The sequence below is a fragment of the Podarcis gaigeae genome, assembly GCF_964106915.1.
Source record: "Podarcis gaigeae genome assembly, chromosome: 8".
NCBI lineage: Eukaryota > Metazoa > Chordata > Lepidosauria > Squamata > Lacertidae > Podarcis > Podarcis gaigeae.
In genome coordinates, this window is record NC_139684.1 from 10,912,719 (window position 1) to 10,928,661 (window position 15,943).

General features: G+C 42.1%; 1 protein-coding gene and 1 long non-coding RNA gene across 5 annotated transcripts in view; both read right to left on the reverse strand.

The window, feature by feature from the left end:
• The window catches only part of SPEN (spen family transcriptional repressor), a 66,789-nt gene that overhangs the window by 39,856 nt on the left and 10,990 nt on the right, over positions 1-15,943 (reverse strand). For all 4 annotated transcript variants that reach the window (XM_083750040.1, XM_083750038.1, XM_083750037.1 and 1 more), the window contains exons 2-3: positions 11,656-11,976; positions 8,014-8,490 (exon numbers count right to left, since the gene is read on the reverse strand). In XM_083750040.1, the coding sequence (XP_083606166.1) occupies positions 8,014-8,490; positions 11,656-11,976 (798 nt within the window). The remainder of the gene's footprint in view (positions 1-8,013; positions 8,491-11,655; positions 11,977-15,943) is intronic.
• On the reverse strand, positions 1,170-6,686 carry LOC310849775. Its single transcript, XR_014567080.1, has 2 exons — positions 4,816-6,686; positions 1,170-4,437 (listed from the first exon to the last, which is right to left on the reverse strand). It is a non-coding gene; the product is annotated as an uncharacterized lncRNA (long non-coding RNA).

The following is a 15,943-nucleotide window of genomic DNA, read 5'->3' on the forward strand; positions in this document are numbered from 1 at the left end:
AATTATTATTTTCCATTGGGAGACAGATCATATGGCTGGTTAGAGGTACACCAGATTATACATTTTCTAAATCAATCAAATATAAAGACCCAAGCATTATGCAGCTTAAACAGTTTGGAGCAACTACTCAACTCAACCAACTCATCCACTGAGAAAGGTCATCTGCCAACTATATAAAATCCTCACACAACTGGCTACCCTTCCTCTCACTTCATTAAGACTAAAACAAGGAAAGACTTTGGAGAAAAATTAGAGAAACAACTCTGGGAACAAATTTGGAATAAACTACCATTTGGATTAATCTCAATTAGAACTTGAGAAAATGCTGTAAAGATAGGCAAAGTAAAGGACCCCTGGACAATTAAGTCCAGTTGAATTCAACTATGGCACTCATCTCCGCTTTCAGGGCGAGGGAGCCGGTGTTTGTCCACAGACAGCTTTTCCAGGTCATGTGGCCAGCATGACTAGACAGCTTCCGGTGCAATGGAACACCATGATGGAAGGGAGAGCACACAGAAATGCCATTTACCTTCCCACCGCAGCAGTATCTATTTATCTACTCGTGCTGGTATGCTTTCAAACTGCTATGTTGGCAGGAGCTGGGACAAAGAGACAGGAGTTCACCCCATCACGCACATTCAAACTGCTGACCTTATGATCAGCAAGCTCAAGAGGCTCAGTGATTTAGACCACAGTGCCACCCATGTCTCCTGGTACACGTGCCTAGCAAGACTATAGAGAAGTGATCATAACACATTCAACCTTTGCTGGCAGAAATGCAATTTACCTGGCTCTCTAGTATGTTGTGAACAGCCCTGAGATCTGCAGATGAAGGGTAGTATGCAAATGCAAAAATAAATTAACAACAACAACACCACATGTGGTGGTTTTGCCCAAAAATCATTCGCTTTTCAGGAAAGAAGTTTTTCAAACAAATAATCAAATGATGGGACAATTGCTACAACCAGACCCAAAATTAACCCTATTATCTTACATTTATCGGGGGCAGAGGGAAGACTCACACCTTTTATATGACATGGTGTCCTTTTATTAACTTTGTTAAGACAACAGAACATGGTTTCACCCTCCACTGACTCATGGAACCTTAAGGAGAGACACTTTCATTTGACTGCCTTGCTTAGACCATCTAATACCACCATCAGCTCCTATTTTTCTTTCTTTTCTGTACAACTACTAAGCTCTAGTTTCCTTGTATGGGAATGTTTTGTTACTTGAGATTAAGAATCAATTTAAAAAACAGTTCTCATTGTCCTTCAACTCTGCCACACAGAGCATCAGAGGTTCTTCTGCTAGGATGTTTCCATGCACTTCTTTGGTTGTATACAAACAGTGTGACTTTATCACTTCTAGCACATTGATGATACTCTGGCATGTGTGAATCACCTTCTCTTTGTCATCCTTCTCAGAAATTGGACGCAGTACATTATCTGTCTTTCCTGGGTATTGTTACTGTATTTGCTTTTCTGTTGAGCATTGTCTTGAATAACATGTGATTCTGGGAATGTTCAGAAATCCTCCCCCACTAGGTTCAGAAGCACATCAAGTAGTCACCTTTTCTTGAACCATTTCTTTCCTATCATCCTCAATGATCACAGATGTAGTTTGAGCTGCAGCAGCAAGCTTCCTGGTACTCTCTAATGACTGACTATGCCTGAAAATGAAGTCACCACCCAGATGCACAGGTAGAGTTATATGTTTGAATTCTGTACACTTCAGGTCCTTGAAATAAGCCTGACTGGAAGCACTGCTGGCTGTAACACCACTATACCCATAGAATGGGACCATCACAGCTGTCTACAGTGGAATCAAATGCAAAACATTGTCTAGAAGCATTTGCTGGTTACTTCTAGTTCCAGAACAACCTTTGTGGCAACAGTATTATTTTATTTCCTTCCCAACGGCACCTTTCTATGGAACCAGAAAACATACTTCACTGCATTCTTCCTACCTCGCTTAACTCACAATCTGCTGGCACGCCTATATCCTTGCCCTCTCCCTCAGTTTCGCTCATGGCAACAGTGATAATTTTATATGAGGTGTTTGACCTTAAGTAGCAATACTCCTTAGGTAGAAGTGACGAGTAAGGCGTTATGGTCCTCAGAGAGTAGGCCATTTTGCCATCAGGTTAATCATGTGTGCTATGTCATTCCTGATGTAGTAATAGGGCAAATTTGGCAATCCCTTATTTTCAATCAAAATCTTAGTACACTCATTCAGGTACTTCTTCTTCTTCTTCTTCTTCTTCTTCTTCTTCTTATTATTATTATTATTATTACTGGGGGAGGAACAGCACCTAGGCATTCTGTTGTGGTGCTCATAACCTAGGTTTAAGGTGCCATTTGGCGATTGGCTTATATTTCGATTGGCATTTCTAACACTGTGTGCCTCACCTTGCCTTTTAGAGAGGCTTTTGGTGAGGTGTTCAAGGGAAGTTCAGTTGTGCAAGCTGCTTACCATTCACACAATCCAATATTATTAAATGACCAGTGTTCTCTCACTTGCTCTGGAGATCTAAAGCCAGAGTTTCAGCTGTGAAAACACTTTTCCAGTTCAAAACTGGTCTTACTGATATTCATAAAGTCAATCCTCTATTCAAATCCTGATAGATGGAGAGTGTGTTTGAGTGGGAGAAGATATAGCCACACTTATTTTAATCTACAGGCTGGATCCTGAACTTTCTTAATCTGGATTCTGTCAACGAGGGAGACAAAAACTTCACTACTCCTCAAACAGCAGATTACAACAGGGGTGTGATCTGAAATGTCTTGTTCGACTTACAAGTGGGAGTGGTGCCTTTCAAAGCCTCCTGTTGGCCATTGTCACTTTAAACATCTGCACTCCAATGTCAAACTAATTTTCTGTGCCTTTAAGTGTCATCACATCTGCCAATGTTGCACAAAAATAAGGCAACAGCATCGCCAGCTCCTGGGTACCAGACTTGCATTTGAGACAGTATCCCAACCAAGAGAATTAGATGCTACAGATTTTGCCTGCCTTCTGACAGTTCAGTATTCTCATTCAACTCTATATCCTTCGTAAGAGTAAGGATACATTACAACAATTCTTGTAATGTATCTAACTTCCTAAGTAGAAACTCTACCATCACAGAACAGAAGAGATACTGGAAAACAAGAATTCTATCTCCCTTTCTAATTCAATGCTATCAATACCATCACTACCACTTTGCAACTCTTTCTGCTAACAACAAAAACAGTAACAATTTTATAGCGATTCTATCTGGGGTACACAACACACAAACTACACAATGATCAAATTAATCAGTTTTCTCGCATTAATTAACTCAAAAGTATCAGGAGTTGAGTGTCATACTATTCCCCCATCAGCCATGAAGTTCACTGGGCAACCTTGGGCCAGTCACTCCCCCTTCACAAATAAAATGAAGAGAATTATGTGTGCAAACCTGAGCTTCATGGAGGAAAGGTGGGGCAAAATAGGATAAATAAAACAAATAAATAAATGTGCTCAGCCAAACCTGAAAAAGAGAAAGTTGAAGGTGACAACAGTGGGTGAGGGGTGGAGACCAGACAATATAAACAGGTTAATCAGGCAAAAATTTAACTCTCCACATTAAATAATATTTGGAGTGGGGGGGTCACATAAACAAGTTCTAAAGTTAGGCCTCCGAGCTCTGGTTGGGGGTTGTTTTTCAACAGCAAAATTCAAAACTGGAAGAAAAAAAGGAAATAAATCTTCAGCCCTTTGCTGCAGAAAGGCAGCAGGGGCTAATAAAGAGAGAGTGTTCATAATGACTGAACACAAAAGATGAATAAAGCACAGAAGGTGCAACAGTCAGCACTTCAAAAGATGCTGGCTCTTTAGCGTGTGCCTAATTAAAGGTTTTCTGCACTGCTGTGTGCCTCAGAGAGTACACATCCCAGTTTAAAGCAGTCACCCCTTCAAATCCAGCGATCAGCCCTTCCCTTCTAGGGATGGCCAGAGGTCCCTGTCTGTCACAGCGGCTGAGGAGTTGCTTGTTTTCTCAGCTCTCTCCCACAACTTTCTGCTTTGTACAAACAAAACACCAGGCCGGCAGGACCTACATCTAACACAGCCTCTTGGGAGGTGGCACACGGCCAAATCCGACTGGATGATTCCAGTTCAGACTGGTTCTGGGAACACAAACAAGGAGGTCCTTGCACAGTCGGCACTATTTGGACACAGCAGCTCCCACAGCATACAAGGCTGCTCCTCGCTTATCAGCTGTGGAGACCTGAGGCCTGGTTTGCCCACATTTTTCCGGCCACCTTATCTGAGTGGAGGAAGGTGGGATACCAGTGTTTTTCTTTTAATTCGTTTCACTGTAATTATAATTTTTGCTACGCCACACTGGGAACTTGTTAAAGGGTGAAACAGAAATCAAATAAACTCCGCAAACATGGCTGATTTGAAATGCACCTTGACTTAAGGTAAAGGTAAAGGTACCCCTGCCCGTACGGGCCAGTCTTGACAGACTCTGGGGTTGTGCGCCCATCTCACTCAAGAGGCCAGGGGCCAGCGCTGTCCGAAGACACTTCCGGGTCACGTGGCGAGCGTGACATCGCTGCTCTGGCGAGCCAGAGCCACACACGGAAACGCCGTTTACCTTCCCGCTGGTAAGCGGTCCCTATTTATCTACTTGCACCTGGAGGTGCTTTCGAACTGCTAGGTTGGCAGGCGCTGGGACTGAGCAGCGGGAGCGCACCCCGCCGCAGGGATTCGAACCGCCGACCTTTCGATCGGCAAGTCCTAGGCGCTGAGGCTTTAACCCACAGCGCCACCTGCGTCCCATTACACCTTGACTTAGACCAGTACAAATGAAAACAAAGCCTCAAGACGGAATTAATCAAGAAATGCTTTTGAATGCAAAGCATCTGAATGAACAATGGTCTTGGGTCCCGTCCTCCTGAAGGATTTTAAGATGAGATCTTCCCACAGGAACGGAACATCCTAGCAAGCAGCCTTGAAAAGAAACCCTAAACACAGACACACAAATCAACATGCCGGATAGCTACACTCCACACTGCTGAACAGTAGGGGACAGCTTAAGGCAAGGAATGCTAACACCTCTGGAAGAGACTGAGCAGCTAAGGAGAGCCTTAAAGAGCAAGAGAAAGGCATACCTGACAGGGCAGCTTTTGAAATTACTACTCTAGAGAGAAGCTAACACAATCTGCAGTTTACAACCCTGCAACCTAAGCTAGCCAACAGGCGTTTAGTCATTCAGCTTCTGGCTTAAGAAAGTTCTCTTTGTCCTAAAAGAATTACCGGTACATAAAAATATCATAACAACGTAATATGTAAAAATGAACAGGGCTCTTTCTCTTGAAGAACTGTGTGTATGCTTGGAGGGTTGGGGGCAGGGACATCCAATATTAAATTAAGAAAGGAAGGAAGAAAGAAACTAGTTATGTTCCTGAATGTTTGCACCATTAGCATGGGCATGACAGGCAACAGAAACAATTCAGATCTTTTATACAAGGCTAATCTCTCTCTCTCCCCCTACTCTCTCTCTCTCTCTCTCTCTCTCTCTCACACACACACACACACACACACACACACACACACACACACGGTGGTCAGACCATACCATACCGTTGCTGCTGAAGTTCTCCACTCAAACTGCTTCTCCACCAGCAAAACCACATGGAAAATGGCCTTTGTTGAGCCTAAGTTCTGAAGCAGTTTTCCCCAATTGTCCCCATGAACAGGAAGCACCTAACCCACCCACACTCCACTAAATACCATTTTAAGCAAGTGATTCATCCTTAGTTGGCAAATTCCAGAGCAGGAAAGAAAGGAGGGGGTGCCACAGGAGGGAATGGCCAGTATTATGTAATGCAATAAAGTTTGCCAATGTCTACTTTCACTCCAAGAGAGGAGGCTGGTAAGCAAGAGACAGCAACCAATCTCTCCAGCCAAGTCTCAGGAAACCTGAATGTTAAGTCATGGTGGTTTTTCTAGCACCTTTCACTACAGTAATTTTCATCTTCATGTTTCAGGATACATGCAAGTAATCAATTTTTTAAAAATCCATGTCAAGGGCAAGTTTCAACAAAGACAAATTCTTTCTAAAGTTCATCTGGTTTAACCAAAGAGTCATAGTCCATTAATCACAGCAACTACATTCGAAAACACAAGAATTAATTCAAGTGGAATTCTCGAAACACATTCTAGATAAAAAGAAGCTCTGTGGTCTCTACAGTAACATTACTTGAAAGCTGGGCTTCACCACAAGTATGTGAGTTTCACAAGCCCAATGTGAAATAATCACTGTTTGAAATTCCCCAGGCACTAGGCACGTTCTGCAACTGCTACGGGTCCAATTGCAGAGGTTGGCCTCTGACATCTCCATCTGACTGGCCCCTCCAGCTTTCTTAAGAAGCTGAGCAGAAGAACTTACAGACTTTATTGCATTTATCTCCCACCTTTGAGTCCTCCTCCTCAGTTAATCTACCTCACAGGGTCATTGTAGGGGTTAGGAGGCTGTGAGTGGCCCAAGATCACCCAGTGAGCTTCATGACTGAATGGGGATTTGAACCCTGACCTCCCAGGTCCCAGTCAGACACTCTAACCCGTACACCACACTGGCTTCCTAGAATACTTCTGCTATGGGGCAGCTATATAAATTAAGCAGGTAAATAAATATAGGGAATATTTCCCTTGAAGCTTGCATTTATTTTATTCTGGGTTGTTTGATTTTCTGTTTTAATGTATTGTAAACTGCTTTGAGATTTTTTTTCTTTGAAATATAAAGCAGTATACAAATGAAATTAATAATAATAATAAATTCATTGCAAAAAAAATGGGGATTGTAACCTAGATTTAAGGTGCTATTTGGCAAATAACTTGTATATCTAATGCTGGAAATAATACATTCAACAACACCAATCAGTATTTCAGGCAAGTATGCCAGAGTCAAGTCTGCAAAAACCGTGTACTAGTGGTCAAGCACTAGCTAGAATAAGGAAGACAAAAATTAGTTTGATGAAACACTGAAAACACATTTCAGTTGGTGAGATTTTTATAGACACCAATAGAGGATAACATTGCAATGTTGGACCCTTCTTTTGCAAAGTCCTTTGCTGATTGGAGAAAAATAATTTTCAGAGCTACAAATTATTTACAAGCATCTATAGCACTTTTCCCAAGTACCTGTAATGAACATTTGGACATGGTTCACATAAAATACATAGGCAAATGATGGCTTTGCGAGGACAAGCAAGTGTGCCAGTACATGCATGTGTGCCTCACCCTGCCCCGTTCCACCCCCGTTCGGCCTTCTACCACGTCCAAAAGGACCCACGCATCAGCGACTGTTCATCAATTGGACATGCTTAAAATGGCTGTCGCCTATACACACATACAATTTGACTGGGAAGGAAGATACAGTCCTTTAAAACCAGTTTCATATGATACACATTCTATTCCAAAATTTCTCCCATTCTCCCACAACTCTTCATTGATAAATAGAAACAAAACAAAAAAATCCTTCTATCAAGTCTTTGCTAAGCTTGAACAACATTATTTTGCCACAGTAATCCATTCAGCTACAGCCACAATTTAAAACCAACACTCCATTCATCTCTCAGGCGTCATTACTAAGAGAAGGTTATTCCTTTAAACTAACAAAATATGCTGGAAAAAACACATGCAGGCAGGGGGTGGGAGAAGAGAAAGCAAGGCAGACAATGACTGATAATTGGCACTGGATTTTAAATAGAAGTGGGAAAGCCGTATGAAACCAGTCATATTAACTTTGTTCCATGAGGCACCATTTAAGTTGACACATTTTGAAATGTAGTACATATAAATGTCAACAACTTCACTCTTAAGCAGGAGCTCAAATGCTGAAGGCACAGGTCTTCAGGGGGCAGGGGAATAGAACAATAAGAAAAGGACACTGCAATATCCCATGAGTAATCCTTGGGAATTCATATCGGGGCCCAGGATGAAAACATGGCATTAATAAATATGACAGGGGCGTTTACATACCTGTCACTGCTGGTACTGCTACTGCTGCTGATTGAATCACTGCTTGATGATCTGCTCCTAGAGCCGCTGCCACTAGGGGACCTGGTAGGTCTTGACGCTTGGCTCGCCAGCCTCTGAGGTGACTGGGTCCTAGACTGGGATGAATGTGGTGACCGGCTCCTGCTGTGCTGGTAATTCCGCTCTGGCCTCCGGCCTCGTACCTCCCGTGTGAGATCATCCCTGTAGATATCCCTGTGTACCACGCTGGGCAAAGTAAACTGCTCCCGGGCCCGAGGTTCGTAACGGGGGTCATGAGCATCAAAACGGCTCGGGCTGCGACTCCGAGAACTGTAATAGAGTCCATGTTGTAAAGTCCGCTCTCGAGGATCTCTATAGTAATCCTGATCATAATGTCTTGTCCGATCAAATCCTCCTGTCCCCCGATCATGGTGTCCATAGGCACTATGTTCATAAGCACGCTCCCTGTTATCTGAAGCCCTGCATTTTGGAGGGGGAAAATATTTATGTCAATCACAGATGGAGGAGAAGGTCCCAACATCATGCAAACATTTAGTGTGGCACTGGCGATCTTCACAAGTAATATTAACAATAAAAGACTCTAAATGACTATAATGACTATTAAGCAAAACCAATGAGCTTGGTTCTTCCACACGACTCCTCAGTTACATCTAGGTACAGCACAGCTTGGCACTGATTCTGCTTCACTGATTAAACTGGGCTTTCATGACCAGAGTTCTGCATCACAGAACAAACTAATGATCTTCTGGGCCCTGAATGATTTTCACATAGTTTTTTGTTTTTTTAAAAAAATCACCAATTTAAAATATATTTTTTCTAGGACCACAATGCTCTAGGATTTTAAATAAGTACAACTATTTATGTTTTTCATTGCATGGGTATGCTGAAGATCTTTTGCTAAATGTCTGGCTGGCCATGAAAGCCCCTGTGAAAAGCATGAGTCCAGAAAAGGCAAGTTACTGTTAGCATTTTAGTTGCTAAGATTCCTTGGATATAATGTCAAAACAGCGAATGCTCAATACATTGATCCTATTAATTATCCAAGAGGTAGGTACTTTTAAGTGCCACAGACAATGTGGAGACAAAGCCATGCCCACAAAAGGTATTAAGTCCCCAAAGCAAGATTTCTGTTGATTTACTGGTAAGCTGTGGGTATTTTTGTAAGCAGCTTTGAATCAAAGAAAAGTGGGGTATTAATATTTAAAGAATAAAGCTAATTGCCACAGTTTCTATACTCCACATAAATAATCAGCAGTTTGCTCTACTATGTACTTCAGAGTTAATGAGAACACTGTGCCTGTGACTCAGTTCTATGGCCCAGAACACTGTTGAGTATTTTCATAGGACAGTATTTCAAAACAGAAAGCAAAATGACCCAGAAGGCTTCCAATAGTTTAGTACTCTAATTTATTAAAAGTAAAAGGATGGCCAATCTTTAACGGCATGGCTAATCAAGAAAAATAGTAATTCAACAGGAAATGTTTGTGGATTTAGTAATAAACCAGAGCCTGAGGTTAGTTGCAAAATTTAAAGGCCTATTTTAGGAAGAAGGGTTTTAAGCCATCTCCCTTTGTTCCAATAGTCTTCTTTGAAAACCAATTCACAGCTACTTCAGTTCTAGGCACTCAATCCTCTCCCACCTCCACCCCCACAGTTCCTCCTCTTCTGCTGGGTCCCAGGACAGATCTTCTCAAAAGCTTGAACTCTCTTGTATTTTTCTTTTGTTTAGTCTTAAGAGTGGATTAGAATCTTCCTTGATTATAAATTGTCTCTCTTCCTACACATGCATCTCAAGCACAGGGCTAGTAATCCCTGAGATGAAGGTGCTTGATGAATCTTAAAGGCTTTCTTTTCTCTGAATTCCTGCCTCTTGAGCAATTCAGAGTTGTCTTAACAGAAATGCAAAGCAAAATTCCAAAATGCACAATATACATTTCCAATTATTTGCAGCTACATGCAAATAAGGCAGCAAACTGTTTCCAAATGTGTGCATGTGTGTGTGCATGTGTGTCTTCTTCCTTAAAAGAAGAAAAACAAGCAGCACTTTGCACCCTATGGAACATTATGCCAGTGAGAGCTGGTGTAATAAAGGAACAGAAGCAATACTCCTAGAGGGTTACTGGTATAGTAAAAGAGCTCCTTATCCATTAGAAGGACACAGAAGACAGACAAAAGAACTAGCAGAGCTGAAAATCTAATGACTACAGCAGTGCTGATTATCTATTAGTACTAATTACTACTGGAGTTAGTGGAAAGAGGGATTGACTTGGGTTAGGAGAGGAGCTAATATACACAGGGCAGGACATACCAACCTTTTCCAAGTGTGGAAACACGACCTATATTCCCAATTAAATCTAGGGAGAGAATTGTGAACATAACTTCCCCAATTTTGGCCCCTCTTATAGGGGTAATCCACCTTCTTAATGGGCAAGGGTGTCAAAATGATATTTTAGATGAGCGAGCAAGAAAAAAAATCTTAGTGACAAACAGGGAAAAAAATCCACTGGAAGCCAGTTGTCCCAGATTGACATGAGGACTCTGTAACCCCCAGACTTCATTCTTCAGGCAGCAAATCACGTCTAGGTATATCCAACAAAAGAGAGTGACTCCAGCTCTTAGTCTGAATCAAACAGTTGGTAGAAAATACACCAAGATATGAATAGATGAATGCCTCTCACTGCTGGCTAGCAGACATCCTCTGTCCATCTTTGTAACCATCCAACAAAGTCAATTTTCTCTTTATGTATCCACAAGCTGATTATCAAAAGAGTGTCTTTAAAGCTAAAGTGCCTTTTAACTGTACAGTGACAAGTGCACTCTTAACAAGACTAGATAGTAATCCACTCCCCTGGGCCACTGGGATCTTGGCTGTGTACCATCCCACAAATTCGAGGTAGTAGCCATTATTCCAGCACCTTAACAGATGGCCTGTAATTTCCAATATTTAGCAGTGTCCATCTCCTTCACTTTTGCCAATACCACGAGGAACAGTAATCCCAAGATATACGGAAGTGGAGTAGATCCAAAAGTGGAAACATCAAAAGCTGCCTTCTGCTGTCTTCACCATACCACAATGTATTCCCATGGCTAGAGGTTGTTTGTAGAATCCAAGACGATGAATGCATAACTTTTAAAAAGCCTACTAGAAATTTTAGGAATCAATCCAATTCTATACATAAACTATGCACACCGGAAAAACCCTGAAAAAACTAGCCATGAAGCTTCTCCAAGACTCTGTAGGTTCTACATTCTGAAGATACTCCATACTGGGTTTTGAGGCTTGCAGTAACGAAATAGCTCCATTTGATAATAAGGATACATCCGAGTAAAGCCTTAACGTTATCCAAGAATGAGATTGTTCTAGAAGAATAGCTCCATAATCGAGGATGACCATCGGAAGTCTTCCGTCTTAGGACCAAGTATCCAACCAGCTGCAGGAAATATCCTCTACAGATCCACAAGATACCAGCCACTGGGGCGGGAATCACTTCCGTTTCCAAACCCAAAATAGGAAACGCAGATAAATCCCCAAATTTTAAATCCATCTGGGGGCCCTATACAGGAGTTTGTGTTTCTCACCACATCAAATACAAAATACCTGCCTAGTGAAACCTTGGAACTTACCCATCAAGTCTCCGCTCATAGCGTCCTTCCCGTGCATGAAGCGATGGTGGTGGGCCATACGTGGGCCCACCACCACCTCCTCTGAACCCAGAAACCTCTCTACTACGAGATGCTATGGAAACTGTATCATCCAATCCCCGAGCAGCGCTAGGAATGGTTCCCGGTTCATTATAATCCGTCCGAAGGTCTCTATCTCCCATTTTGTTGACAGAGTTGTGTGCCTTCTGGGCACTCTTGATGTCCACAAAATCCACAAAGGCTGCCACGCCACCTTCTGACCCCCTTTTGGGGAGAATTTTGACACTTTCAACACGTCCATATCTAGGGGAGAAAGAAAGAAAAATAATATGTATTAAAGGCTCACACAGACAGAACATGTTGTCGAACCACATTTTAGTTGGCTGAAATTTCCAGCACTGAGGCTGTGATGCTAAGCATATTTATTCTGCAATCCATATGTGACTCCCCTCTATTTTATCTGTCCTTGTAAACAAAGGTTTCTGTTAGATTTGCTTATGATTTTATTGTGTATTTAGTGTCTGTCAATGTTAGGGATGATGTCGCAACCATTGGCTCACACAATAAAAGTTTGACTTGCATATTTATTTTGAATTTATTCCTGTTAAACTTTCATTGCAGTAACTGTGCTTCACATCATGGCTTTAGTCTGTTAGAAACAAAGTTTCAAACAAACTGCTTTTTTACTCAGCTGCTCCTATCCTTCCCATCACTCTTTATAAGTAAGTAAGTAAGTAAGTAAGTAAGTAAACAAACAAACAAAGCTGTGATACAATATTCAGTTTTGAATACCCCTAAATATATTTTTATAAAATTATGCTTTATACTGAAAGAAAAAGTATTTTACATAAAGGTTTGCCACAGCTCCAATATGCTTCAGTTCAATCAGTCTTAAAAGTAACCAGATCAAAGGATTTATTGAATGTGTGTATTTCCAACTTGCTCACAGTTTAGTAATAATATTTATATATTTGCAAGGCACTGCTATACAATTTTAAAAAATAGAACTAATAACCAAGTCCTGCCCATGGGCTTACTATCTAAACAATGCTGTAAATCGCAACTTCAGCCAGGTTTGGAAGAATATTTGGGAATTCCTAGGAAAAACCAGATAAAACATTTCATATCCCTGGATATCAGCACCACAGTTTGCACACACCAGTCAATCAAGGGAGTTTCTGTGTTTTTTGCAACCCCAGTGAGCAGGGAATCTGTTTGACCACTAATATACAAATATGGGTTTGAAGCCAATACACAAGATAGTCCTATTGAAATCAACAGACATGTCTGCTTTGAGTATGACTAATTTGATACAGCCCCTGGAAATATTTTTAATGTTCCCAAACTGGATAGACAAGATGGAAGTTCTGAAATAATCCAGTTTTAATAAATCCACCTGTAAAGACCCTGTAACTGAACTCCCAGCTCCTTTGAACAAAACAAGTTATTCTGTAAGCATTACAGTTCCGCAGATGTTCTATAAATGCTCCTTTTTAAAACAGAAAATAAACTAACCTGGAGAAAGATGACAAAACAGTGCTATCTCACTAGAGAAAGTGCAAGAACTACCAAGGTTGTCAGACAACCTTCATGTATCTTTAATTACCCTTTAATTATAGCTGAGGAAAAGAACCAATTTTGACACACCTGACTCCATTTTCAAGAGTCTGAATTAGAAGTTTTAGGCCCAAGCAGTGAAAGAACAAGAGTCAAAAACCCAGAAACACAGTTACATGGGCTAGCCACATGGCAAAAACAAGATCAGATTGCTTTAACAAAAGGAAAGACACAGGGACCACTGACAATATGTCAGCAGCACAATTCTTTCTCCAGGCTCATAGACACCAGCGAAATCCACAGATTCATCCTTGTGTGAGAATTGGCACCACCAAAGAAGTTCCACAGGAAGGGAAACCTGCTGAGTATTGCCAGGAAAGGCCCTACATCTCTGCCACAGGGAACAAGGGGGCCAGTAATGCTCTTCAGTAGAAGCAGAAGCCTGCCACAGAATTTGATGGTTATTACTTGCTTCACTTTCTCCAACGCTAGCTGGTCTAAGACTCATGGGGTGTAGAAACCTCGTACAGTGCAGGGGGTAGTAGAGCACGTTCTGTTCAGATGACTCTAAGTGTTTTCAAAAACAACTGATGGGGTGATGTAGGACTCCCAGCCTTGAAATCACTGCTAGCTACAAGAAGCTCATTCGAAATCAGCACAGCCAATCAAAGGGAGGGGGAAGGACCACAGCTCCATAGCAGAACACATGCTTTGCATGTAGCAAGTCCCAGGCTCAATGCCTGGAGATTTCAGGAGCAGATGACGGGAAAGGCCTCTGAATCCAAGAGCCCAAAGGGCCACAGCCAGTTGGAGAGCCTAATACTAGGCTAGATGGAGAAATGGTCTGCGCTGGTTTAAGGCACTTTCCTATAATCAGAGGCACAGGCCAAATTTACAATATGTGTGGGAGGAAGGAAACCTATGCAGTCCAATTTCTCCATCTACAGTTTTAAAAACCAGGCACAGCTGGAGACACTATTGCCAGATTACTACCACAGAGATTGCCCTAATTTTTTCAGCCCTAACACAGATTGCACAATACTTGTTCACCCACACCTAAATCTCAGGGCTGTGTAACTATTTGGCACAGCATGTCTTCTCATGCAACAAGCCGCTGGGATGCGTGTGGCAGCTGCTTTTCAAGGAGGAGAGAGTAAAAGTTACACATCCTCACCAACATACACACAACCCTCAAGACAAAGCAGCTGTGCGAGCAGGAAGGCTTTCAACGCTCTCTGCCCTAGCATCGCCTGCGCCTTTTTAATTGCACATACCTTTTAGTCACCCACCGTGAAGATTAATCTGCCTAGTGATCCGGCCCAGCCCCACCCATTGGCTACTCTCCAAACTGCTCCTGTGGTGGCAGTTCCCGCGGGGAGGGGAGCTGCATTGCTTCATGCTATCTGATCCAGAAGGGAGGGGAGGGAAAAGATCTGCAATGTTGCATCACGGGATCATTTACTGCAGCAGAACAATGCACGGCAAGGAGAAGAGAGGCTTTCTGAAGGGCTGCCGGAGGACAGGCAATGGAGGAAAGGGAGAGCATTTTTCACGGTGGCATTTGCAAGAGCCACAACAAGGAAGGAGAAACAGCAGAGAAAAGCTTTTGTGAGGGTAACCTTCGTTGGGAAAGAGACACAAAAAGGGCAGGAGCCATCATGACCTTCACCATGCTGAAAAGAGCCCTTGTGAAAACGCTTCCTCCATCTCTCTCTACTTACCTCAGCCTTTCCAAGAAGTAAACAGATAAAAAACAGAGCAAGGGGGGAGAGGGGGAATTTGCTGCATGCTGGCTCTAAAGATCCCCATGAAAACAAAGCTCCTCTTGTTGCTCTTTTTTAGCAACCTTCCCCACCTTGCATAATTCATGTTAATCAATAAGTAACTCGCAGCATGTCAGACAAGCTGGTCTCATTGTATGGTTTGCTTTTCAGTGGCTTCTATGAAGCTCTTTCTGCAAGTAGAATCCTCTGGGGGCATGAAACCCTTTTCTTAGTTCTCTGGAACAAGTTAAGACCTTTCAGTTGATCTGTTCCTTTAAGGAACCTGAAGGCTACACAAGACAGGACAGCAAAACTGGGACTCAGGGCCCCTTGTCAATTACCCAACCACAAGGCCATGCTAAGCCAGTTTTTCTGGACTTAAACATGATCAGCACATTCACCTTAGACCAGGCTACCACAAAGGATCTTCCTCCACAATGGATCCTGGGGCAGGTGGTATTTTTCCAGGCTTAATTAAGTAGATTTCTTCATTGTCATCCTTAGGCTATGTGTCACCATGAGACAAGCCTCAGCTGAACTGGGGAAATGGGGAGACCTGAGGAAGCTGTCTGCAATAATCCATCATCACACTCCATAGCAACCTAAGTTAATGATGTGCGTGTTAGCATTTTTGTTTGTTAACTATAATTAGTAAAACTGATTACAAAAGATTACGACACTGAGGACATAAAATCTGGGGAGACAGAAGTCTGCAAAGGCCACCAGAAAAAAATAGGACAGCTTAACAAAATATAAACGGAAAGAGCAAGAGCCAATGTGGGGCTGTTTTCCCAAAATAGGCATTTCATGGTAACAGGGATATGGTGACCGGAAATTTAAAAGTCAATGTTCTATCACTGAATACAACTTAGTACTCATTCCAAAGACTAACACAATATCTAGATTTCACGCATGCATTTTGTACAGTCATTATTGGTCAATTTAGTCCT